This window comes from Medicago sativa, chromosome 4 (assembly GCF_051527215.1).
Source record: "Medicago sativa cultivar Bolivia chromosome 4, Bolivia_mono, whole genome shotgun sequence".
Taxonomy (NCBI): Eukaryota; Viridiplantae; Streptophyta; class Magnoliopsida; order Fabales; family Fabaceae; genus Medicago; species Medicago sativa.
Window position 1 is genome coordinate 86,841,662 of NC_140752.1, and position 23,277 is coordinate 86,864,938.

General features: G+C 33.4%; 3 protein-coding genes and 2 long non-coding RNA genes across 5 annotated transcripts; 2 read left to right on the forward strand and 3 right to left on the reverse strand.

Moving 5' to 3' along the window:
* Positions 1 to 3,136: 3,136 nt before the first annotated feature.
* On the reverse strand, positions 3,137 to 6,815 carry LOC146933183 (putative amidase At4g34880). Its single transcript, XM_085704924.1, has 5 exons — positions 6,200 to 6,815; positions 5,601 to 5,812; positions 4,949 to 5,185; positions 4,026 to 4,218; positions 3,137 to 3,927 (listed from the first exon to the last, which is right to left on the reverse strand). The coding sequence occupies exons 1-5, from the start codon at positions 6,734 to 6,736 to the stop codon at positions 3,565 to 3,567; spliced, it is 1,542 nt and encodes a 513-aa protein (XP_085561050.1). The 5' UTR covers positions 6,737 to 6,815; the 3' UTR covers positions 3,137 to 3,564.
* Positions 6,816 to 12,149: 5,334 nt separating this feature from the next.
* On the reverse strand, positions 12,150 to 17,631 carry LOC146933184 (putative amidase At4g34880). The gene is made up of 5 exons (XM_085704925.1): positions 17,064 to 17,631; positions 13,646 to 13,857; positions 13,267 to 13,503; positions 12,982 to 13,174; positions 12,150 to 12,805 (listed from the first exon to the last, which is right to left on the reverse strand). The coding sequence occupies exons 1-5, from the start codon at positions 17,607 to 17,609 to the stop codon at positions 12,446 to 12,448; spliced, it is 1,548 nt and encodes a 515-aa protein (XP_085561051.1). The 5' UTR covers positions 17,610 to 17,631; the 3' UTR covers positions 12,150 to 12,445.
* On the forward strand, positions 14,135 to 16,516 carry LOC146933185 (uncharacterized). Its single transcript, XR_015007388.1, has 2 exons — positions 14,135 to 15,325; positions 16,215 to 16,516. It is a non-coding gene; the product is annotated as an uncharacterized LOC146933185 (long non-coding RNA).
* Positions 17,632 to 19,481: 1,850 nt separating the features above from the next.
* Positions 19,482 to 22,645, reverse strand: LOC146933186 (putative amidase At4g34880). The gene is made up of 5 exons (XM_085704926.1): positions 21,795 to 22,645; positions 20,969 to 21,180; positions 20,616 to 20,852; positions 20,327 to 20,519; positions 19,482 to 20,141 (listed from the first exon to the last, which is right to left on the reverse strand). The coding sequence occupies exons 1-5, from the start codon at positions 22,341 to 22,343 to the stop codon at positions 19,788 to 19,790; spliced, it is 1,545 nt and encodes a 514-aa protein (XP_085561052.1). The 5' UTR covers positions 22,344 to 22,645; the 3' UTR covers positions 19,482 to 19,787.
* LOC146933187 (uncharacterized) lies at positions 19,850 to 20,350 on the forward strand. The gene is made up of 2 exons (XR_015007389.1): positions 19,850 to 19,984; positions 20,105 to 20,350. It is a non-coding gene; the product is annotated as an uncharacterized LOC146933187 (long non-coding RNA).
* Positions 22,646 to 23,277: the final 632 nt, after the last annotated feature.

Here is a 23,277-nt window from a genome sequence, read left to right on the forward strand (position 1 = left end):
TGGAGCAGGCTTGAAGAATCAGTGAACCTTGAAGATCGCTACAGGAGAAAGCAACCATACTTGGAGCAGGCTTTATGCTCAACTTTGTTGAGGGTGGATGAATGTATCCTAGTGGATTCTTGTTATCCAACAAAAGCACCTCCTTAAACTCCCATTATTCATGTACTGAGAACATATTTTCGATTGCGACCACAAATCATGGTTTCATATTCGATTACGATTTTTGACTCAATTGCGGTTACTATTTGAGCATTGATTGTTGAGATTTGGTTCAATTTTTGATTTTAGGGTTGCAGCAGCTTTGACTTCAGTAAGAACGAGAGAGGAGAGACTGAGATCTGGTTTTGAGAAAAATGAACAGCGCTAAACGCAACGTTTCATTAAACATAAAAAATAAATTAATTTCAGTTTTTATTTTTTTTATTTTTTTAATTAAATTTGTTGATTATCCTACGTGGCATTAAAAAGTGACAGCTTGTCATCGCCATGTCATCTGCCACATCAGCACCGTTAGCCCCATTTAACAGCAGGGACCAAAAATATGGATGGAAAATTTTAGGGGGACCAAAACGAAAATTGGGTATATTTATAGGGACCAAAAACATATTTAACCCATCAATTAATTATGATTTTTTTTTGACATTTTAACTAATAAATAATATGATAGTACATCATTTTATGCAGGTGTAAAACATTTTTACACCAACGAACTATATAAACTCCAAGAGTAAATATTCCTTTATAAAAAAAATTGTTTTGATGGGCTAATTTTTTTTAGACTAAAATATTACAAATATTTTTTTGTCTGCAATCAAATATCTTTTTCTAAAAATATACATGAATATATAAATCAAGTCTTAGAATGCAGCAATGTTAAATCTTTTTTTTTATAGTGGTCGGAGTTTGAACCCCGGATTCAAAGAGAAACTTTGTCATTCATTGTGATCGTAACCAGCTCAAATAATTAGTCTATGCAGTTGCGTGCGGATAATATTTAGTTAAGTATTATTTTTAGATTTAAAATTTCTAAGAAAAATATGTTCATTTTTTACTAGTGTAGTTAATTTTTTTTTCCGGTCCTTATGAGCTTAGCTCAGTTGGTAAGGACAATGCATAAAATATGCAAAAGGTTCGGAGTTCAAATCCCGACCACCACAAAAAAAAAGTTTTTTTTTTCCTTTTGACAAAAGTGTAGTTCATGTTTTTTTTTTCTTTTGACAAAAGTGTAGTTAATGTTTTAAGAAATACAATTAAAGCTTCTTCAAAAAAAGGAAAGAAATATTTATTTTTCAATAAAATGACTAAAACATCCCTATAACAAGGTGATAAAAGTAAAACCATGCGTTCTCTAAAATTAATTTAAAATTATGTTTAAAAGTAATAAAAGTAATTTAAAATATCCCTATTGTCATAAAAGTAATTTAAAATTATGTTTTTATTGATAATATAAAAGTAAAACCATGCGTTCTCTAAAAAAAAAAAAACCATGCGACTTTTTTCATTTAGATAGAACTATCGTTGTACACGTGAGCTTAGCTCAGTTGGTATGGACAATGCATAATATATGCAAGGTCCGGTGTTCAAACCTCGGCCACAACAAAAAAAAAGAACTATCGTTAGAATTTCAATATTTATATTATAATTTTTATTTACTATATTTTAATTTCACATTGAAAAAGATTTATAGTTAGGGGTGTAACGATTTGGTTTTTGGTCAAAAAAATGTCCGAACCAATGAAATTTTCATCGGTTCTGTTTTGTTCAGTTTTTTCATGTTTTTTAAAAAAGAAACCGAACCAAACTAGTCGGTTTGGATCGGTTCGGTTGATCGATTTGTTTGAAAATACAATTTAACAAAATCCATATTCTCACAAATTTGTATTTCATACATACAACATACTGAAATACTTCATAGAACTTTCGTTTTCCATATTCTCTGTTTTTTAAACTACTTTGTATAACTAACATGAAAAAACTAGCAAGTGATGGACGATGAGGAACGATGGGTTAGGTATGACTGGAAGCTAGTGTTCTTTTCTAGTAGAAACGAAATAGAGTGTGAATGATGAGATGGATGATGATGATGATGGGAGAAAGTGAATGAATTAAGGAGTATTTTATGTTGGACTTTAATTTTGAGCTTAATCATAAGTGTGTGTGTGTGAGGAGGGATAATATTACTAAAATGGAGAGGGAGATTAGCATCGGATCGGTTCATCAATTCATTGGATCTCAAAATTAAAAACTGAGAACCGAACCAAACTAGATCAGTTTAGGTTGGTTCGGTTCGGTTTTGAACCGAACCAAACAAGGTCGGATACTTTTTCGGTTTGGTTCAGTTTAGATTTTTGGTTTCATCGGTTTTGTCCGAACCACTTACACCCCTATTTACAGTTTGTTTTCATACATGTTAAGAATACATCTGCATAACGGAAAGCGCACCAACATCCGAGAAAAGAAATAAAGAAAATAATTAGCTGAATTATTATTTTTAGATTGAACAAGAGAGTGAGGGCTTTTTATGCAATTTTGCTCAAAATAGTGCTTTCCATATACTTTCAGTCCACAATAGAGCGGAAACATTTTTTGCTGTGGGACCCGGCTATCCTTCCTCCCCTTTTTAAGGTGGTTCCAAACGATGGAAAGATTCTCAATCCTTCTACTTTTTATCCTTCTTCAATCATTCCTTACACTTTTACCCAAAACAAACAAAGGACCAAAAAGGTGTTACTACACGGTTATGCCAAAAATATCCCACATTGTTTGGGGGAATCAAGGCAAAGGATTGTTTGTAAACAACGCCTAAATTTCTCTATACAATAAGGTGTCTTTTACAAATAATAAAACTGTGAGGACTTACACACAATACCCAAAGTCAAAATTCCTCGGAAACGTGGTGATGTGAAATTGAGCTTAAGGTCAGAACAAATTTGTAAAAAATAAAGAATCATTAAAATTAAATAGGTCTTTTCTTCTGTTAGTAGATGTTTAGAACTCTAGATCTTTCATGATAGTTTGACATGCTAAGACAATGTGCATCAGCATTTGCAACCATATTTTTTCTGCTGAACTATTGTAGAGAAAATATCATGTTTTCTGAAAATTTTAAGGAAACAGTGAGTGTAGTGAGCTTGCAGTGAAAGACCGAAATTGATGATCTGATAAGGGTGAATAATGTAATAGTAACTGTTTTATACATCAAATTGTTGGAAATAACAAATCTGTCGATGTAAATAATTTGTGTTGAAGCCATCTTATTTGGTGAACTTCTCAACATTAATGCATTCTGGTATATTTATTGCATTATTTCTCTCAAGATTTCCATGAATACAACTTCACCATACATGTAGCAGCATCCTTATTGTACCGCAGGTTTTCAGACCAATCAACCAAGTTGGTGACATCAACATGCACTTCTATAGATGATTTAGGATTGTTCATGTTACAATTTACACTTTCTTACAGATCAAGTAAACTAAGCTCTTCAACTCAATTTGCTAGCGGATGCGGAGAAACAATCATATTCACGGGAAGTGGAGGGGGCTTTCGAAGAGCATTACTACTTCAAACTTCTGACTTTCGAAAAGGAGGTGGCTTTCTAATCAAAGTTGCTTGCTCAAATGAATAAGCAATTTCAATCAACTTTGGCTCTGACCCTTTCAAACCTCCAAAGCAAATTCCAAATGGCTGACCCTTTTCATATCCTGCTGGAACAATGATCCCAGGATAACCTCCAATAGCAAGTATGCTACTAAAGGATGAAAAAGGCGTTACCACAACATCAAGTTTATTTGTTTTCATCAGTTTCTCAAACCCATTTTCTGACCATCTTGCCATGTTTAATAATGCTTCTTTCTGTATACTTCCAATTCCATTTGTCTTTTCAGCTTGCAACATGATATCTTGGCCATACTTATCAAGTTCCTCCTACAATTTTTATACAACAATTATATGATGATATCCAGACTAATATGAATTAATATCCAATTACCCATAAACAAATACAAAATTGCATTTATACTCACCAATTTTGGGTTTTTCTTATTGAAGGCTATCACATCTGCCAAGCTTCTCACTGGTGATGCTACTAAATCTTTGAGGTATGCATTCAATGATAATTTGAATTCAAAATTCATAGCAATCTCTTCACTTGGATCACTGATAATTTCATCAATGTTATCAATCTTCAAATTGTCAACCAAAACTGCACCTCTCTGCCTGATAATTTCATCAATGTTATCAATCTTTAAATTCTAACACAGTTTAATGTAAATGTAAGTAAATGGGTCTACAGTATGGTTCTTGTAATGAAATATAATTTGTCACCATCCTCCAAATTTTGGACAGCTTAAATTGTGTTGGACATACACACTCTTCCGATTAAGTAATGAACACAGGAATATTTACAGCAAATACTGTTAAAAATTGTTCGTCAAATGCTATTTATACTTTATCAGCTTAGTTGATTTGATCTTTATTTTCTGCAGGTCCTCTCTAGCAGAAAGTTGGAGCGACAAGCTATAAGTATAAGAGTTCTAGCTCACATCATTTTCACTTTTGTAATTGAGTCTTGGTGGTGTATGGTATTGCCGTCATAGTTTATCTAACATGATTAGCCATGGTTTGTAAAAAACCATGATTACCTATGAAAGACTGAAATAATTTCATTCGAGGATGATGATAGGTTTATATTGCTAACATATCTACTCTTTTTATAAATACCATTGCAAAGCATCAAAACATAGTTGCAAATATGATGAGATTGCTACGATATTGTTATTATTAGCATTATGAAGCTACAACTTTTAGTGAAATAGAAATATGATTCAGATTTATGATTTAATTAATACACAAATTGTATCAAACTTCAAGTTGTTGGTCGATAATAACAAACGAATCCATACGGATTGTGTATAGACATCAAAGAATAGTTTTAGACTTTAGCTACCTTAACGTTTTCAGGTGTAGCTTGAAAGTTTTATCCGGACAAGTGTCATTTCTAAAATTGTAGTACCGTCTCACTACTCCTATTCTCTTTCCTATTAGTCCGTCTTTGTTTAGAAATTGAGCATAGCCACCTTCTGGAATATACTTTGATGCTTCAATAGTTGCCTCATCGAAAGTGTCGATGCCTGCTATAGTTTCAAGAACATAAGCAGCATCTGATACAGTCCTGCAAATTGGCCTGACAAAACCACACAACTGATGTTACACATTTATTTTAGAACAGTGTCTTTTGAAAGGGAAGGTTGTGCTTGCAAATGCAAGAATAAATTAGCCTGTAAGAATTTCCAATTTTCCACACACACACACAAGATTTTGGCACGGTTCATTTTTACATCCAATTTTGCTCTTATCAGCAGTTATTAATTAAAAGTAAACAGGAAATGAGTAGACCAGTTAGCAATTTGTTTCTTTTATTTTCACATTTGTTTCTCTCTATTGAGAGAAATCAAAATGATAAAATGATAGTATTTGTAGACAAAAACTATTTGATTCTGTTTTTATATTTTAAATTGAAACGAATGCTATGCTACAAATGTGATAAAATAGACATACTAGACACAATAGAAATGTGGACAAACGCTGTAAAGGCTTACCCGACTGTGTCTTGCCTTGGGCTAATTGGAATTACACCTGCTCTACTAGTGAGACCAACTGTTGGTTTGATGCCCACCACTGAGTTAAGACCTGAAGGGCATAAGATGGAGCCATCAGTTTCAGTACCAAGTGACACAGTCACCAAATTTGCAGCTACTGATATTGCCGATCCACTACTTGATCCACAGGGATCATCCAACGTATATGGATTCTGCAAAACACAAAGCAAATGTTTAAACTCCTCTTTATTATTAGTGACTAATTTTTTTTAATAAGGCCTCACAATCTAGCTAAACGCCCACCTAATGCTCTCTCACTTACTATAAATTATTATTTCTGGCTTCCGACTTTGAAATTGATTTCAGTCCCAAAATCATTTCTACCTAAAAGCTATTTATAGCTTCTCAACTCCCAAATTTATTGACACACACACAAAGCAATTCTTATCTAAATTATCTAAGTAAAAATCACTCTGCTCAACTCACTTTCAATATCAATTTTATAAAATCAATTATCGGTAACTATGAACCATACTAAACAATTTAAATCGAAAAAGCTAGATCAATCACCAATTAACTAAGAAGTAGCAGGAAATTACCTTTCCTTGTCCACCTCTGGCACTCCAACCACTTGGAGCTCCATTAGACCTGTAATTTGACCACTCACTCAAAGTGGCCTTCCCCAATATGATAGCACCAGCTTCCCTTAACTTGGTAACAACACCTGCGTCTCTTGGCACCAGTGAGCCAAGCAATGCAAAAGAGCCTGCAGTAGTGTTTAGCTTATCCTTAGTTGCAATGTTATCCTTAACCAAAATAGGTATTCCATGCAACCTTGAAAGAGAACCAGGTGTTTTTTCCCTTCTCTCTTGGTCAGCTCTATCTGCTTGTGCTAATGCATCTGGATTCACCTCCAAGACTCCTTTGAGAACTGGGTTTTGGAGATTGATTTGGTTGAGGTAAAACTCAACAAGTTGTCTTGATGTTAATTGGTTTCTTTGGAAAGCAAGTTGAAGATCTTGCACTGTTGCTTCCTCAATTGAGAATTCAGTGGCCATGGTAGTTGATTGCGTAGCAGGGAAGGTAACTGGTTGAAAGATTTTAGAAAGGAATCGGAAGAAATTAAGGGCAAACATGTGCGGAATCCATTAGTCAACTCATGATGAAACCCACCCAGTTTCTATACTCCAAAATGTTCTTATTCTTGGTCTTAATGATGTACTCCTGAGGTTTCAAATATAAAAAATACAAACAAAAAAATAATACAAGTAAGCATGACATTTTATTAAATTATATTAAATTTTCTTTTAATTTTTTAAGTCAAATCATCCCACCGAAATGTAACCGGAAAACACACTTTAAGGTCTTAAATCAACATCACCAGACCAAACCAAGTGTCTCTTTTTATTAAATTATCCTTACTAGTTAATTAATTTTTTTAAAAGGCTAAGAATATGATGTATTAAAACAACTCAATCACACCATAAGAAATGCTATTATATGTTTACTATCTATACCATCATTATACATTGACAACTCAAAATTTAACTACCAACTTTAACTATGTATGGTTTCTTCAAAAAAAAAAAACTTTAACTATGTATGGTTGGACTTTTCTTTGGACAGATTTACCTTTTATAACATAATTCTATTTGAATTTCAATATACATCATAATCATAATTATGAGAAATTTTTGCAATGTTGTGCCATATGTTGACATTAGTGATACAGACCTTCGCCTTTGTGATTCATTTGAAAATAAGGCTTGGAACTTCAACAAACTCTACACTCAGCTTCCTTTGTTTTACCAAGATTGTATTCGTAGCATTACCATTGATAGTGACATTGATGATAAATGTAGACGATTCTTCTTTTGGAAATCCCGGTAATGCAGGTTTTGGAGGTCTCTTGAGAAACGATATGGGAATTTGGATTCAAGGATTTTCTGGTTCTTGTGGTAGAGCATCTAATTTACTAGCTGAACTTTCAGCTATTTGGAAAGACTTCAACTCGCATGGGACCTTGGGTATCGATTTATCATCATGGAATCTGACTCTCGGACAACTTTGGATCTTATTGCGGATACTGATCAGAATGACTTTCATCCTCATGCTAACTTGCTTTCTCTCATTAGGAAGCTCTCTTCCCTTCCTTGGTTGGTCTCCTTTAATCATACTTTGAGAGAAGGCAATGAATGTGCTGACTGGTTGGCCAAGTTTGGTGCTAAAAATGTTGATTCCTTGAAGATATGGATGTTTCCTCCACCTCAGCTAAATATCTCTCTGCTTGCGGATGCCTCTGAGATATTTAGACAGCGATTTGCTTATTTATTTATTTTTTAAAATTTTCCCCTTGATAAAAAAAAATTATGAGAAATTTTAAAACTAATTCTTTACTTTAGTTTAACATTTTTTTCTGTTACAAATTTTTTCTTTATATCATATAGTATATTTTTTCATATTCAAATTTAAATAAGTTTAGACAACATAAACCTATTTGGGTTGGCTTAGTGGTATTGGCTTGGGATCTGAGAGTGTGCTCCTCGTATTAGATTCGATTCTCTATGCTAACTTAGGTGGGCTAATTTAGCTTCTTAAAAAAAAGGTTTAGACAACATAGATATAACAAAATACAACCAAATCTACTCTCATTACATAAAAACACAATACTACCAAAATTACTTAACTACCCATACCTCAAACTTTTCCTTCAGGGTTATTTTTGTCAAATACTACCAAAATTACTTAACTACCCATACCTCAAACTTTTCCTTCAGGGTTATTTTTGTCAAAACTTTTTCCACTATCAAAACTGATGTAGTTTTTCTACATGTCATATAACTATGTACACGTGAGTATATATAGGATCGTTTTCCACAGGGAGTTGCGTTATATCATAAGCGTTTTCACAATCTTTCACATTAAGGTATCATTTATAAAATGTTCGTTTGTAACACTATATCCATAGATGACAATAAAGTAAACACGAGAAGAGATCGAACTATTTCGCTTGCGGTATAAGATAACGAGCAAGCATAACAGCAGCAATCTCTCGATCGATTAACAGGCTCTAGCTTTATAACCAATATTATTACAATCATTTCTACAACATCCTTCGTGGCCAAAGTGACATCGTTATTTCTAAGTTAGCGTTTAAACATTCGTGTCCAAATCCCTTAAACGATAACAAAGTCGATCGGATAACTTAATCGACCGTGTCCAGCCTGATTAAGTATCCAAAAGCATTAAAATCTTGATTAAAAGTAATTATCAAAGGTTTACAAACTTGTCAAGAGTGATATAACATAAGATAGATTGTTATTCTAGTTCTAGATTCAAGAGTTCGTGTCCAAATCATCTTGAATCTCTTTGAAAGCATTAAAAGCAAGAATAACAACAATATTGAATCATTAAGCTAGAACCTTATATATTAAAAGATCAAAAGATTACATAATAGCTTGATTGTTACCTCAACACTACAAAGAAGGTGATAGTTACACATAGACATGTAAACTAATGCAAGGAATGAAGGAAAGATGAAGATTCCATGCCAAGATCCTTGATGTCTCAATGAATCTAGGGTTGAATCTACTCCTTAATCACTTGCTTTGTGTTTCTCTCTTGGAAATAGCTCTGACCTCTCTCTTAGAATGTATAAAAATATCAATGGAATAGTGAATGACCTAAAAGAGAGGTAAGAATGCTATTTATATGGGCCTGTGTTTTTGTACCTACGCTAATAGCGCCATTTACGCTAATAGCGTGGTAGGTCGGCCTATAATCTGGCCAATGGGCTGCTGCCACGTTGGCCTTGCCCTGCTTCTACGCTCCAGCCACGCTAATGGTGTAGCTTTCTGGACTCTTTACGCTAATAGCGTCTCTCACGCTAATGGCGTGTTTCTTCATGGCCTGCTACGCCCCAGGTACGCTATTAGCGTACCTTTCTGGAGTGATTACGCTAATAGCGTAGCTTACGCTAATAGTGTGTTCTTCACAAGTGCTCCAGATTCACGCTCCAGGTGCGCCATTGGCGTACCCTTCTGACCTTGGGCTTTTCTTCCTCACGCTAATAGCGTAGGACACGCTAATGGCGTGGCTTCCTTGAATTTTGACTTTTCTTGCTCCTTGCTTGTATTTTCCTGCACAAAAAGGGTAGAATAAGGCTCAAAAGCATAAATGACATATTAACACAATATTTGGAGTTTTCCATAGAGAATCTTGCAAAACAAGTCACTAAAATGCCTAAACTCCTATATGAAATATATCACTTTTAAACACTTATCAAAAACCCACTTTACTAACCCACTTTCTCACATTTCTTTATTTAATAATAAACTTTTCTCTCTCATCTTTTTTTATTTATAATAATAAACTTTTCTCTCTCATCTTTATTTATTTAATAATAAACTTTTTTCTCACCTTTATTTTTTTAATAATAAACTTTTCTCTCTCAATCTCACTCTCCTCTCTTATCTTTTTCTTACCAACTTTCTTCATTTTTCATTTTCTCTCTTCATTTTCAACTCCATTTTCTCTACTAATTTTCAATTTGGTTTTACTAACAAGTTTTTTTTTATTAGAGGAAACTGACAAGTGTTGTTATAGCAGAATATCATTTTGTATTTTATGATAACACTATTATATAATACGTTAATTATATTTTTTCACGGGACACATATTAATATTTTTCACACTCAAACATGTTAGTAAATAAAATCTATGATTATTTTTATTTATTAGCTTTTTTCATATCGTCAATACTAAAACAAGAACAATATTATAATATAATATGATTAATCATACTTTAATTTTTTCTTTTTTTAAATGTAACACTAAAAAACCCATTGCAGTGTACAATTATAACATGAGACCCATTTTAGTAACTACAACAAGTGATCAGTTTTAATTAGTATTTTTTTTAATATCTCTAACTAGACACCGCGATTGCCTAAGTTTTATTAATATATTAATAAAATATATGTGGGTGTACAGACTATATATTAATAAAAATATATATATGTTTGTTTTATGGGAATGTAGTAATATATTCTTATTTCTGAAATTTAATGGAAACTATATATTGATAAAATACAAATGAGTATATGAACCATATATTAACAAAAATATATCTCACTATATGTTTTTTTTACGGGAATTTGTTAGTATATATTTATTTATGAAATGTATTTTCATTTATTAGCTTTTTTAATATCGTCAATATTAAAACAAGAACAATATTATAATATACTATGATTAATCATACTTCAATTTTTTCCGTTGTTTTTTTTTAAAAATGTATCACTAAAAAAATCATTGGAGTATACAATTGTAACACGGGACCCATTTTAGTAACTACAACAAGTGATCAGATTTAATTAGTATTTTTTTAATATCTCTATTTAAACATCGCGACTGCTTAAGTTTTATTAATATATTCAAAAAATATATGTGGGTGTATGAACTATATATTAATAAAAATATATATGTGAGTATATGTTTGTTTTACGGGAATATATTAGTATATTCTTATTTCTGAAATCTAATGGAAACTATATATTAATAAAATGTATATGACTGTATGGACTATATATTAAAAAAATATATCTCACTGTATTTTTTTTACGGGAATATGTTAGCATATGTTTATTTATGAAATATATTTTACGATAACAATATTATATAATACATTAATTATGATTTTTCACGAGATGCTTATTAGTATTTTTCACACCAAAACAATATTAGTAAATAAAAACTATGATTATTTTTATTTATTAGCTTTTTCATATCGTCAATATTAAAATTTAATTATTTTATAATTTTACATTACTACCGATCAATATATACATTTTTATGCTTTAAATACTTTACATATTTTCACTAAGGACAAAAAAAATACTATGCCAAACGCAACCGAGACGCGACATGCGGCGGAGCCGCGGCCATACAGCGCGGCGAAGCCGTGCTACCCGTGCTGTAGCATGGGTATCTCGACTAGGGAATTATTTAAAAAAGATATTGTACATTCAAGTATAGATACAATGAATTACAGCAACAAAAACGGGTAGTCATACACGTTTATTCCCTCTCCCTCTTTTATCCATCTGACATAAAATTGCACTTAAGAAATTTTGTTTCAAAGTAAAGTGATGCAAAGTTTAGCTTTTAAAGTAAAGTGATGCGTTTGTTTCTAATTGTAAAAGCTTGTAAATGTCTACTTTGTTGAATGAATGATGGTTTCTACGTGACTAAGATCAATGCTTTGATAATTCATATTGGATTATTGATTCTCAATTCAAGACAGTGATGGAGATACATAGCTTTTCGTTAATATTATCTTACAGTAGCTTTGCCTTTACAGAAATCCCTTTTTAGATTCAATTTCTTTCATGATATTTTGACATGCTTAAGATAATGTGCATATGCAACCCTATTTTTAATAATGAAATATTGTACAGAAAAGATCATGTTTTCTAAAAAATTTAAGCCAATTGTTGGTAGACCAGTGAGCTTAAGATAATGTGAATCCGCTCAACATGAAATCGATGATTTGATAATGCTGAATAATGTAGTACTAGCTGTTTTACTACATCAAATTTTTAGATATAACAAATCTGTCAAGATCTGTTACCTTATGTGTTAAAGCCATCTTATTTGGTGAACTTCTCATCATACATGTAGAATCCTAATTGTCCTGTGGATTTTCAGACCAATCAACAATGTTGGCGATAATCAAGAATGTTATAATTTAGACTTACAAAACATGTAATTTAAGCTCTTAAACTCAATTTTCTAGCGGACTAGAAGAAGCAGTCATATTCATGGGAATTGGAGGGGGCGTTCGATCAAACTTCTAACTTCCGAAGGGGAGGTGGCTTTCTGATCAAAGTTGCTTGCTCAAATGAATAAGCAATTTCAATCAACTTTGGCTCTGACCCTTTCAAACCTCCAAAGCATATTCCAAATGGCTGATCCTTTTCATATCCTGCTGGAACAATCACTCCAGGATAACCTCCAATGGCAAGTATGTTACTAAAGGATGCCAAAGGTATTACCACAGCATCAAGTTTATTTCTTTTCATCAGTTTCTCAAACCCATTATGTGACGATCTTGTCATATTTAATAATGCTTGTTTCTCTGCTTTCCCAATTCCGTTTGTCTTTTCAGCCTGCAGCATGAGATCTTGGCCATACTCAAGTTTCTCCTACGATGTTTATACAACAATTAAGATGCTATCGTGATCAATGTTCATAGCTGGACTTTATGTAACAAACAGGCATGGCACAAATAGTAACAATCAAATGTTATCAGTTGATTCTTACAGTCGTGAAGCAAACTGGTCGTACAAAATAACATAGTTCTTATATGCAATATACTCACCAATTTTGGGTGGTTCTTGTTGAAGGTTATCACATCTGCCAAGCTTTTCACTGGTGAAGCAACTAATTCTTTCAGGTACTTATTCAAGGATAATTTGAATTCAAAATTCAATGCAATTAGTTCACTTTGATCAGTGAAAATTTCAACAATGTTATCAATCTTCAAATTGTCGATCAAAACTGCACCTTTTCGCCTGATTTTGAAGAAAGTACACACACACATGTGCGACTTATTAAAGCTTCATTAGAAATATTAGTACTTGAAAAATAATACTTTTAGACTTACCTTAACGTGTTTAGGTGTAGCTTAAAAGTTTTATCCAATAAGGTGTCATTTCCAAACTCGTAGTATAATCTTACCACTCCCAATCTCTTTCCTCTCAATCCATCTTTCTTTAGAAATTGAGCATAGCCACCTTTTGGGATATACTTTGATCCTTCAATTGTTGCCTTATCAAAAGTGTCGATGCCTGCTATGGTTTCAAGAACATAAGCAGCATCTGATACAGTCCTGCAAATTGGCCTATACAAAACCACACAATCAATGTTTAAACATTTAATAACAAAATGTCTTTGGAGAGGAAAATTAAGTTTGAAAATGCAAGAGCATGTTGACATAAAGAAAACATAGGTATTGCCAATTTGCCACATATATATAGGCTTACCCAACTGTGTCTTGCCTTGGGCTAATTGGAACTACACCTGCTCTACTAGTGAGACCTACAGTTGGTTTGATGCCTACTACTGAGTTCATACATGAAGGGCATAAAATAGAGCCATCGGTTTCAGTACCAAGTGACACAGTAACCATATTTGCTGCTACTGATATTGCTGGTCCACTACTTGAACCACAAGGATCATCCAATGTGTATGGATTCTGCACAAAACAATTCACAAGTATGAACTCATTTTCTAGAATCATTTATACTTAAATTCCTATGAGAAGGCATAATGAATTATTACTTTAGGCCTCCAAAAATATTCGCTCACATTTTTGGGTTGGAAGGCATGTAACTAGGACCTTTGGCACCCCATTGGCTACACATAGTTTTTCCACTAGCTTTAGTTGTAATATCCTTAAGAGTAAGTAAAAGGGGCAAAAGAGTCTTTTCCTAGTTCAACCCATATAATTGGTCAATACCAATTTTTTCTACAATCTTCCACACACTTCCCTCACAAAAACTTAAAAATATCTCCCCCCTTCTCTCAAACCCCAACCGACCCTCTATCCCTCTCCACTCTTAACCACACTAATCCTTCAATTTCTTCCTTCTAAGCCACATGCAGGCTGTTAACTTTAGATTCCATAGCAAATAGATGATAAAACAAGCTTTAGTCTCTCTTTTCCCTCTATCTTCTATGTCGTGCTTCTCTTCCCTCCACCCTTATTCATTTCAGTTCTTCATCAATTATACCATGCAATCGGAAATTATGGAACCTTAGGGTGCATGAAGAATGATATTCAAGTGGTTTAGTACAAAATGAAATAATAATTCTGTTTTGGTACACACAAGTATCGGTTAATAGGAGCAAGGTTTTGGCAGAAGCTTTAATTGGGAAACAAGTTGTTGCAGGTATTACTTTATGTTGATTATATTAGGGAAGAAATATTTAAGTTGCTACGTGAGTAAACTATGAAGGGTAAGCTGTTTTGAAAAGACCAAAAGTGCTTATGTTGTATTTAAGCTAATTTAGTGGCTGCAAGGGATGAGCTTAAGTTGTAGCTTTTGAGTTGGAATGATTATGTATTTTGGGCTGTTAGGACCACCAGAAATTTGTTGTGGTGCTGTTTGGAATAAAAATCAAGAAGCCAAAAAGCCATAAGCTGTTTTCGGGTAAGATTAGAAGCTGTTGCAATTGCTGTTTGGACAGCTTCTGTTTTCGAGTCATATCTTTTACTGTGTAAATCATAATGAAGTGATTATTGGATATTTAGATTGTACGCTTAATTCCCTTCAATTCGGATATAAGATTCGTATGATTCGGAATAGAAATGAATTCAGAAAACACATTAGAAGTTGGACTTAAGTGCTGAAAATCTGCAGAAAAAGCTATACGGGTTTTGGCATGGAAAGTGCAAAATAAGTGATTTTGAAGTTTAAGTTGCTGAATAAATGATCTAAAAGTTGTTCATAAGTGTTTGGTTGTGTGGATTGAAGTTTGTAATGAATTCGGAACACGCAAAAGCCATAAATTACAGTTAAGCTGTTTTGGAGAAAAGTATGAGCTTAATTGGGACTCGAGCAGCATGGAGAACTCGGAAAAATGCCAAGATACGATGTCGGACGCTTCACATGCTTCTTCCGGGGTGATTGGAGAGCACACTTAGTCCATTCGTCATAACTGTGAGTTGATAACGATCATTATCATATATTTTCATGATTAATATTATTGATATTTGATAAATTTTCTATGTTAAAGTGTTTTATAAAATGGGGAACACATCCTTCGAATATTTTTCTCGTCTTGATACATATTTAAAGTCGATGATATTAATGTGGTCTCTATTTAGATTTTATCTATGATTTATAAGCAAAAGATTTCAAATTGGGATTTGATTGTGTTCTTGGACAAATTTGATATTTTACAAATGATGGTTTTTAAAGCTATATGTTTTGAGAAAAATGATTATCATTGCGACGACCTAGGTGCACCTAGTATGTGATTTCAATTAGGTAAAGTTACCCCGTTAGATGGAGCCGCCCCTATGGAATGGCCACCATTAGGAGGAGAGGGCTATCAATGAGAGGTAAACTACCTAATTGAAGATGTTTTACACTTTGTTTTGAGTCGAGAGAAAAGAGCTATCCGTTAGATGGAGCCGCCCCTATGGAAAGGCCCCCATTAGGAGGAGAGGGCTATCAACGAGATGGAGCTAGTTCTCGATTCACCCATTTTGATTATTTTTACTAAACGGAATTTTCTATATTTTTTTTAAAAGACTTTTATCAAGATTTTCGACAATATATTTTTAAAGGCTTTTGTTATGATTTTTGGCGATATATTTTCTAAAGGTTTGTAATCTTATTTTCACCCCTTTACGACATTGGACTCAGAAATATTCTTATTTGATTTTGGATTAATAGAATTTTATACGGTTACTAGTTTGTAAATGAACATTAGATTTTGAGAAACTTAATTACTCGTGCCCATGTGTTTCCCTTCTAGTTGGTGATGATTGTTGTCTCCTCACTAAGTCTTTATGACTTACCCCTTTTTCTTATATTTTTACAGATTCAAAGTCAATTGCGTAGAAAGCTTCTAGCAGGGTTAAAGATCTATCAGTGTCACTTTTGGTAGGCCCTCTTGGTTGGTTTCTCTTTCTATATTTATATTTCAGTGTCCATTGATGTATCTGCAGCTATTTGGAAGTCTAGGATGTGTTATTCTGAGTTGTACAAGTATGAGAAAAATGTGTTATTTGAGATACTGGATGATGAAACAGGTTTTTAAAACAGGATTCTTATCTTGGAAATGTTGAAGTTACGGGGGAAACTCTGTCGAAATTTCAGTAAATATTTTTATTGAAGTGAAAACTGAATTGGAATTGTTTTTATTTTATAGTTTGTCAAGTTGAATTAATAGGCTTGCCGGGCTAGAATGTTCTAGTTCGTGCGCCGGTCACGATTAGTGTTTGGGTCGTGACAAAGTCCTTTCGACTTTGGACTGATAACTAGACTAATCTCTGCTTAGGTGTTTTAGGTCTTAGCTTAAAACTCGTCACCATGAATATGTTTGGTGGAGATCCAACTGCGAAGTTCCCCAACAAGCTCAGTGGTGGTTAACAAACTGAACCACACCCATTGGGTATTATATTAGTGACTTTTTTTTTTATTAGGGCCTCATAAGCTATCAAAAAGTCCAGCCTATAACTCTATCACTTAAGATGAAAAGCTTTATTTCAAATTTGATTTATCCCTCACTCAATTTTAGCAATATGACTTCATAAGTATATCAGATTCTGAACAGCTAGACAAATACATGATAAGTAATGCCATAAAACAAAATTGAAAGAGGGGTGGATTTGAATTGAAAAGCCAGATCATGGTCAAACTAAGTAACAAAAAGTAGTAAATTATATACCTTTCCTTGTCCACTTCTGGCACTCCAACCACTTGGAGCTCCATTAGACCTGTAATGTGACCACTCACTCAAAGTGGCCTTCCCTAATATGATAGCACCGGCTTTCCTTAACTTGGTAACCACACCTGCATCTCTTGGCACCACTGAGCCAAGCAGGGCAAAAGAGCCTGCAGTAGTGTTTAGTTTATCCTTAGTTGCAATGTTATCCTTAACCAAAATAGGTATTCCATGCAACCTTGAAAGAGAACCTGCTGCTTTGGTCCTTCTCTCTTGGTCAGCTCTATCTGCTTGTGCTAATGCATCTGGATTCACCTCCAAGACTCCTTTAAGAACTGGGTTTTGTATTTTGATTTGGTTGAGGTAGAACTCAACTAGTTGTCTTGATGTTAACTGCTTTCTTTGGAAAGCAAGTTGGAGATCTTGCACAGTTGCTTCCTTGATTGAGAATCCACTAGCCAAGGATGTTGATAGAATAGAAGGGAGTGTAACTAGTAAAAGGATTATAGAAAGGAATTGAAAGAAAGTGCTAGCACATGCTGAGGCCATGACTCCACGAGTCTTGAAAGTTGAAACAACCAAGCATCTATAATGCAGTATATATAGAATATATTTCTGAATTATAGTGGTTATTAAAAAAATCAAATACCACTTCATCGTGTTTCACATGCCCTGCCCCATGGCATTAAATTATTAGAGTACTTATTTATGATTATGTTCCATTCCCGGGCCTTCAAATTCTTAACAAAAAGAAATATCAATAACTCCATATTCAAGAACTAGAAAATCAAAGGCAAAATATTAATTTATCCTAATTTTTTTTTTTGGCACAGTCTTAAACATTTGATATTAGATTACTGAGCTAAGTCACTACAATTTAAGTCAGTTTTGTAAGAACGTTTCATAAATTACCTATGGGATTTTTTATGACAAACTAGCTTGGCATATTATATTAGATTTGACACTTATACGCAGTTTTCCCAATAGATATGGTAGTCTGCAAATATCTTATTATTACAAAAATATTGAGTAATAAAAACAGTAAAAAGGTGGCAAATTTATTGGATTAAATAATAAGTTAAAGAGGGTACAATGTTATTTGATATGGAAATTGAAGATCGGTGTTCCAACATATAGAAAAGTAAAGATAAAACGTTTAAAAAGGAAAACGACTCATGATAACACAAAAGAATATCTCACTTTTTTATTTACCACATGTATCTTTCGAAAGAGCCAATTCCCAGAACATCTAAACGTAGATATCTCTTATAACATAGATAATTGGGACACAAAATATTACGATAACTAAATCATAGATAATTGGGACACAAAATACTTGTAATCAACAAACTATCCATAGTCAAATGCAACAAAAGAAAAACTTAAAATAACTTGTAAATTATAATAAACTTAATTAAACAACATAAAAGAAGTTGGAGATTGTTTAACCATTTGGAAATAAGTCACATATCAGTTTTGATATAAACGCCATACAAATATCCTTTACTACATTTTGGTAACTTTCATCACAGTTGATTTGTAATGCTATATAAAGTTGATTGACAAAATTCGAAAAAACTTCGTTCAAAATTTTTTTCTAAAAAACTTATAATATTTTCAAAATACCAACATTAGTGTAATATTTTATACGTAAAAACTCGTTAAAATATTTGCATTGCGTCCGTGAAATACTTTATTTGCTTATAGATCTTTTGGCAAAGAGTGGAAGATGATGTAAAAGCATTGGTGGCTAAAAACTCAAAATTATAGACCAAAAAGAGTATAACAAAAAAACAGTGGCTGATATAAACTCATCACCAGTTTAGCTTAATTGCGTTTTTAATCCTCTATTTTATCAAACTCTCCAATAATTTTCTCTCAAATTGACTTTTTTATCCATCAATTATGACATTTGTGACAATTTTGGTCCAACTGATATTATTAGCCTCACAAAAGTGCTTTTTGAGGTCAAAATTCAATTTTTTTTTGGGGGTACAAATCATTATTTTTGGGACCAAAATTCATGGTTAGAAACCAAAATGACAACAAATGTAATGATGGTTGAATTGAATTGAATGACGGTGTGATATCCGATTTATACTTCAGAGTACAATGTTGAGTTTGTTTGTTTCTAATTCTATAAGTTTGTTGAATTGAATGAATGATGGTTTCTAAGTGAGTAAGATATAGGCTATGATTGTTTGTGTTATTGATTCTCAATTCAAGACAGTGATCGAGATATATAGATTCTCGTTTGTATTCTCTTTACATTAGCTTTGCTGTTATGAAAATCTATTTTTAGTTTGAATTTGTAACAAAAAATACTTCTCATGATAGTTTGACATGCTTAAGAAATGTGCATATCCTAGTGAGTTAAGATAACGTGAATCCGCTCAACCTGAAATTACTACGTCAAATTGGTTAGATATAACAAATCTGTTGCATTATTTTCTCTCAAGATTTCCATGAGTACAACTTCACCATACATGTAGAATCCATTGTCCCGTGGATTTTCAGACCAATCAACAATATTAATTGGAGAAGAATCAGTCATATTCATGTAATGTAAGCTCTTATTCAATGTTATGAAAATTGGTTAGATAACCAACAATGTTATAATTTAGACTTTCTTACAAAACATGTAATGTAAGCTCTTAAACTTAATTTTCTAGCGGACGAGAAGAATCAGTCATATTCATGGAAATTGGAGAGGGCGTTTGATCAAACTTATAACTTTCGAAAGGGAGGTGGCTTTCTGATCAAAGTTGCTTGCTCAAATGAATAAGCAATTTCAATCAACTTTGGCTCTGACCCTTTCAAACCTCCAAAGCAAATTCCAAATGGCACACCCTTTTCATATCCTGCTGGAACACTCACTCCAGGATAACCTCCAATAGCAAGTACGTGGCTAAAGGACCAAAAAGGTGTTACTACAGCATCAAGTTTATTTATTTTCATCAGTTTCTCAAACCCATCTTGTGACCATCTTGTCATGTTTAATAATGCTTGTTTTTCTGCTTTACCAATTCCATTTGTCTTTTCAGCTTGCACCATGACATCTTGGCCATACTCAAGTTTCTCCTACAATGTTTATACAACAGTTAAGATGCTATTGTGATCGATGTTAATTAATGAGAAATGCTTTTGTAACAAATTGGCATGGCACAAATAGTAAGAATAAAATGTTATCAGCTGATTCGTACAGTTCGTGAAGCACGTTGATTGTAAAATATAACATAGTGCTTATATACATTATACATACTCACCAATTTTGGGTGTTTCTTGTTGAAGGCTATCACTTCTGCCAAGCTTTTCACTGGTGAAGCAACTAACTCTTTCAGGTACTTATTCAAGGATAATTTGAATTCAAAACTCAATGCAATTTCTTCACTTTGATCAGTGTAAATTTCAACAATATTATCAATCTTCAAGTTGTCAATCAAAACTGCACCTCTTCGCCTGATTTTGAAGAAAGTACACAGACACACACATATGTGACTTATTGAAGCTTCATTAGAAATATTAGTACATAATAAATAATAGTTTTGGACTTACCTTAATGTGTTCAGGTGTAGCTTAAAAGTTTTATCCAGTAAGGTGTCATTTCCAAACTCGTAGTATAGTCTTACCACTCCCAATCTCTTTCCTTTCAATCCATCTTTCTTTAGAAATTGAGCATAGCCACCTTTTGGGATGAACTTTGATGCTTCAATTGTTGCTTTATCAAAAGTGTCAATGCCTGCTATGGTCTCAAGAACATAAGCAGCATCTGATACAGTCCTGCAAATTGGCCTATACAAAACCACGCAATCAATGTTTACACATTTAATAGCAAAATGTCTTTGCAGAGGAAAATTGTGTTTGAAAATGCAAGAGCATGTTCACATAAAGAAAACGTATAGGCTTACCCAACTGTGTCCTGCCTTGGGCTAATTGGAACTACACCTGCTCTACTAGTTAGGCCAACTGTTGGTTTGATGCCCACTACTGAGTTAAAACCTGAAGGGCATAAAATGGAGCCATCGGTTTCTGTACCAAGTGACACAGTTACCATATTTGCTGCTACTGATATTGCTGATCCACTGCTTGATCCACAAGGTTTACCCAATGTGTATGGATTCTGCACAACCGAAGCACAAGTGTGAATTCCTCATTTTCTAGAATCATCATTCATACTAAAGTTCCTATGGGAAGGCATAATGAAACCATTCCTTTAGGCCTTCAAAAATATTTTCTTACTTTTTTTTGGTTGGAGGCCATGTAATTAGGACCTTTGGCACCCCAAAAGCTACACATAATATTTCCATAAGCTTCGGTCCATTGGACTGATAATGAGACTAATCTCCGCACAAGTGTTTGTTTTAGGTCTTAGCTTAAAACTCTTCGCCATGAATGTGTTTTGTGGGGATCGAACTGCGGCCTTCCCCAACAAGCTCAGCTACGGTTAATAAACTGAACAACACCCATTAAGTATTACTATTAGTGACTATTTTTAATTTTCAGTTTTATAAGGCCTCGTAAACTATCAAAAAGTCCAACCTATACTCCATCACTTAACTAACATAAAAAGTTTTATTTAAAAGTTTGGCTATATGACTTCATAAGCATATTAGATTCTTAACAGCTAGGCAAATACATGATAAGCAATGCTAAAAAACAAAATTTAAGAGTTATAGGTTTGGATTACAAAGTAAGACCATGGTCAAATAAAGTAAGAAGTAGTAAGTTATATACCTTTCCATGTCCACCCCTGGCACTCCAAGCACTAGGAGCTCCATTAGACCTGTAATATGACCACTCACTCAGGGTGGCCTTCCCCAATATAATAGCCCCAGCTTTCCTTAACTTGTTAACAACGCCTGCGTCTCTTGGCACCACTGAGCCAAGCAATGCAAAAGAGCCTGCAGTGGTGTTTAGCTTATCCTTAGTTGCAATGTTATCCTTAACCAAAATAGGTATTCCATGCAACCTTGAAAGAGAACTTGCTGCTTTTTCCCATCTCTCTTGGTCAGCTCTATCTGCTTGTGCTAATGCATCTGGATTCACCTCCAACACCCCTTTGAGAACCGGGTTTTGGATTTTGATTTGTTTGAGGTAAAATTCAACAAGTTGTCTTGATGTTAACTGCTTTCTTTGGAAAGCAAGCTGGAGATCTTGCACAGTTGCTTCCTTGATTGAGAATCCACTAGCCAAGGTTGTTGTTGATAGCATAGAAGGGAGTGTAACTAGAAGAAGGATTATAGAGAGGAATTGAAAGAAAGAGCTAGCACATGCTGAGTCCATGAGTCTTCAAAGTTGAAAGTTGAAACCACCAAGCATCTATACTGCAGTATTCTAATCTATAATATTATGGATATATTTTTGAATTGAAGTGGACGATGCTCATGGCTCTAACTTCACGCAGTTTTCCCAATATATAGCAACTTTGTATTGGTCAAACTAATTTATTTGCTTGAAAGGACATGTGAGTTTTTTATTTTTCACAGACCATTTCAATGGTAGTATGTGTTGAATATTCTCTAATTATTATGAAAATGATTCATGATAACACGACAGTATACAAAAGAATATCTCCCTTTTTCTTTACCAAATGTATATTTCTTATAACAACGACAATTTAAATAGTAGTTAGTCACGTTGGGTGTAACTATTTTTTTTTTGGCACACGTGAAAGAACCTTTCAACATCTTAATGTCATACTTTGGTCACAAACTTGTGTTACCAAATTCGACGTATAACTATTTTATTCCACCTGATCTAATCCTAGTAGATATTATATAAAAAAAATAATATATAAAAAATAACTAACTCTTGATATTTATAGCGGTTCTTTCAATTTGATTGGATTACAATTTTTTCCGTTTCCATCCGATTTATACCTCAAAGTCCTTTAAGCCTCACACATTCAACCTTGAATAAGAAGAAACTGACCAAAGAAATTTCATTCTCATTTACAATGCGCAAAAGTGAAAGTTGTTTCTTTCTTTTGATTAAGTAGTATTTTATGTTTTGAGTGATGTCGTTAGTTTTTGTAAAGCACCTTTTCATTTTAGATCGCATACTCCGCACAAGTGTGTTGTTAGAAAAGTTGTGAAGTTTGAAGTAAGGTTTTTGTTGAATTTGTCCAAAATCCATTTTTTGTGATTTAATTTGATTCATATATTGCATTGCATATGTTGAATCGAAACATTAAAGCTCTTGGGTGTTTGGCTCATGA

Bases quoted from the DNA above. Each gene is read 5' to 3' on its own strand.
- LOC146933183 (XM_085704924.1), bottom strand. From the start codon at position 6,736: ATGTTTGCCCTTAATTTCTTCCGATTCCTTTCTAAAATCTTTCAACCA. The intron at 5,813-6,199 runs GTAATTTCCTGC...TGTGTTTTGCAG, and splicing joins CCAGAGGTGGACAAGGAAAG to AATCCATATACGTTGGATGA. The intron at 3,928-4,025 runs GTGAGTATAAAT...TAAAAATTGTAG, and splicing joins ATAAGAAAAACCCAAAATTG to GAGGAACTTGATAAGTATGG.
- LOC146933184 (XM_085704925.1), bottom strand. From the start codon at position 17,609: ATGGCCTCAGCATGTGCTAGCACTTTCTTTCAATTCCTTTCTATAATC. The intron at 13,858-17,063 runs GTATATAATTTA...TGTTTTGTGCAG, and splicing joins CCAGAAGTGGACAAGGAAAG to AATCCATACACATTGGATGA. The intron at 13,175-13,266 runs GTAAGTCTAAAA...CTTCAAAATCAG, and splicing joins CTACACCTAAACACGTTAAG to GCGAAAAGGTGCAGTTTTGA.
- LOC146933186 (XM_085704926.1), bottom strand. From the start codon at position 22,343: ATGGACTCAGCATGTGCTAGCTCTTTCTTTCAATTCCTCTCTATAATC. The intron at 20,853-20,968 runs GTAAGCCTATAC...GGTTTTGTATAG, and splicing joins CCAAGGCAGGACACAGTTGG to GCCAATTTGCAGGACTGTAT. The intron at 20,520-20,615 runs GTAAGTCCAAAA...CTTCAAAATCAG, and splicing joins CTACACCTGAACACATTAAG to GCGAAGAGGTGCAGTTTTGA.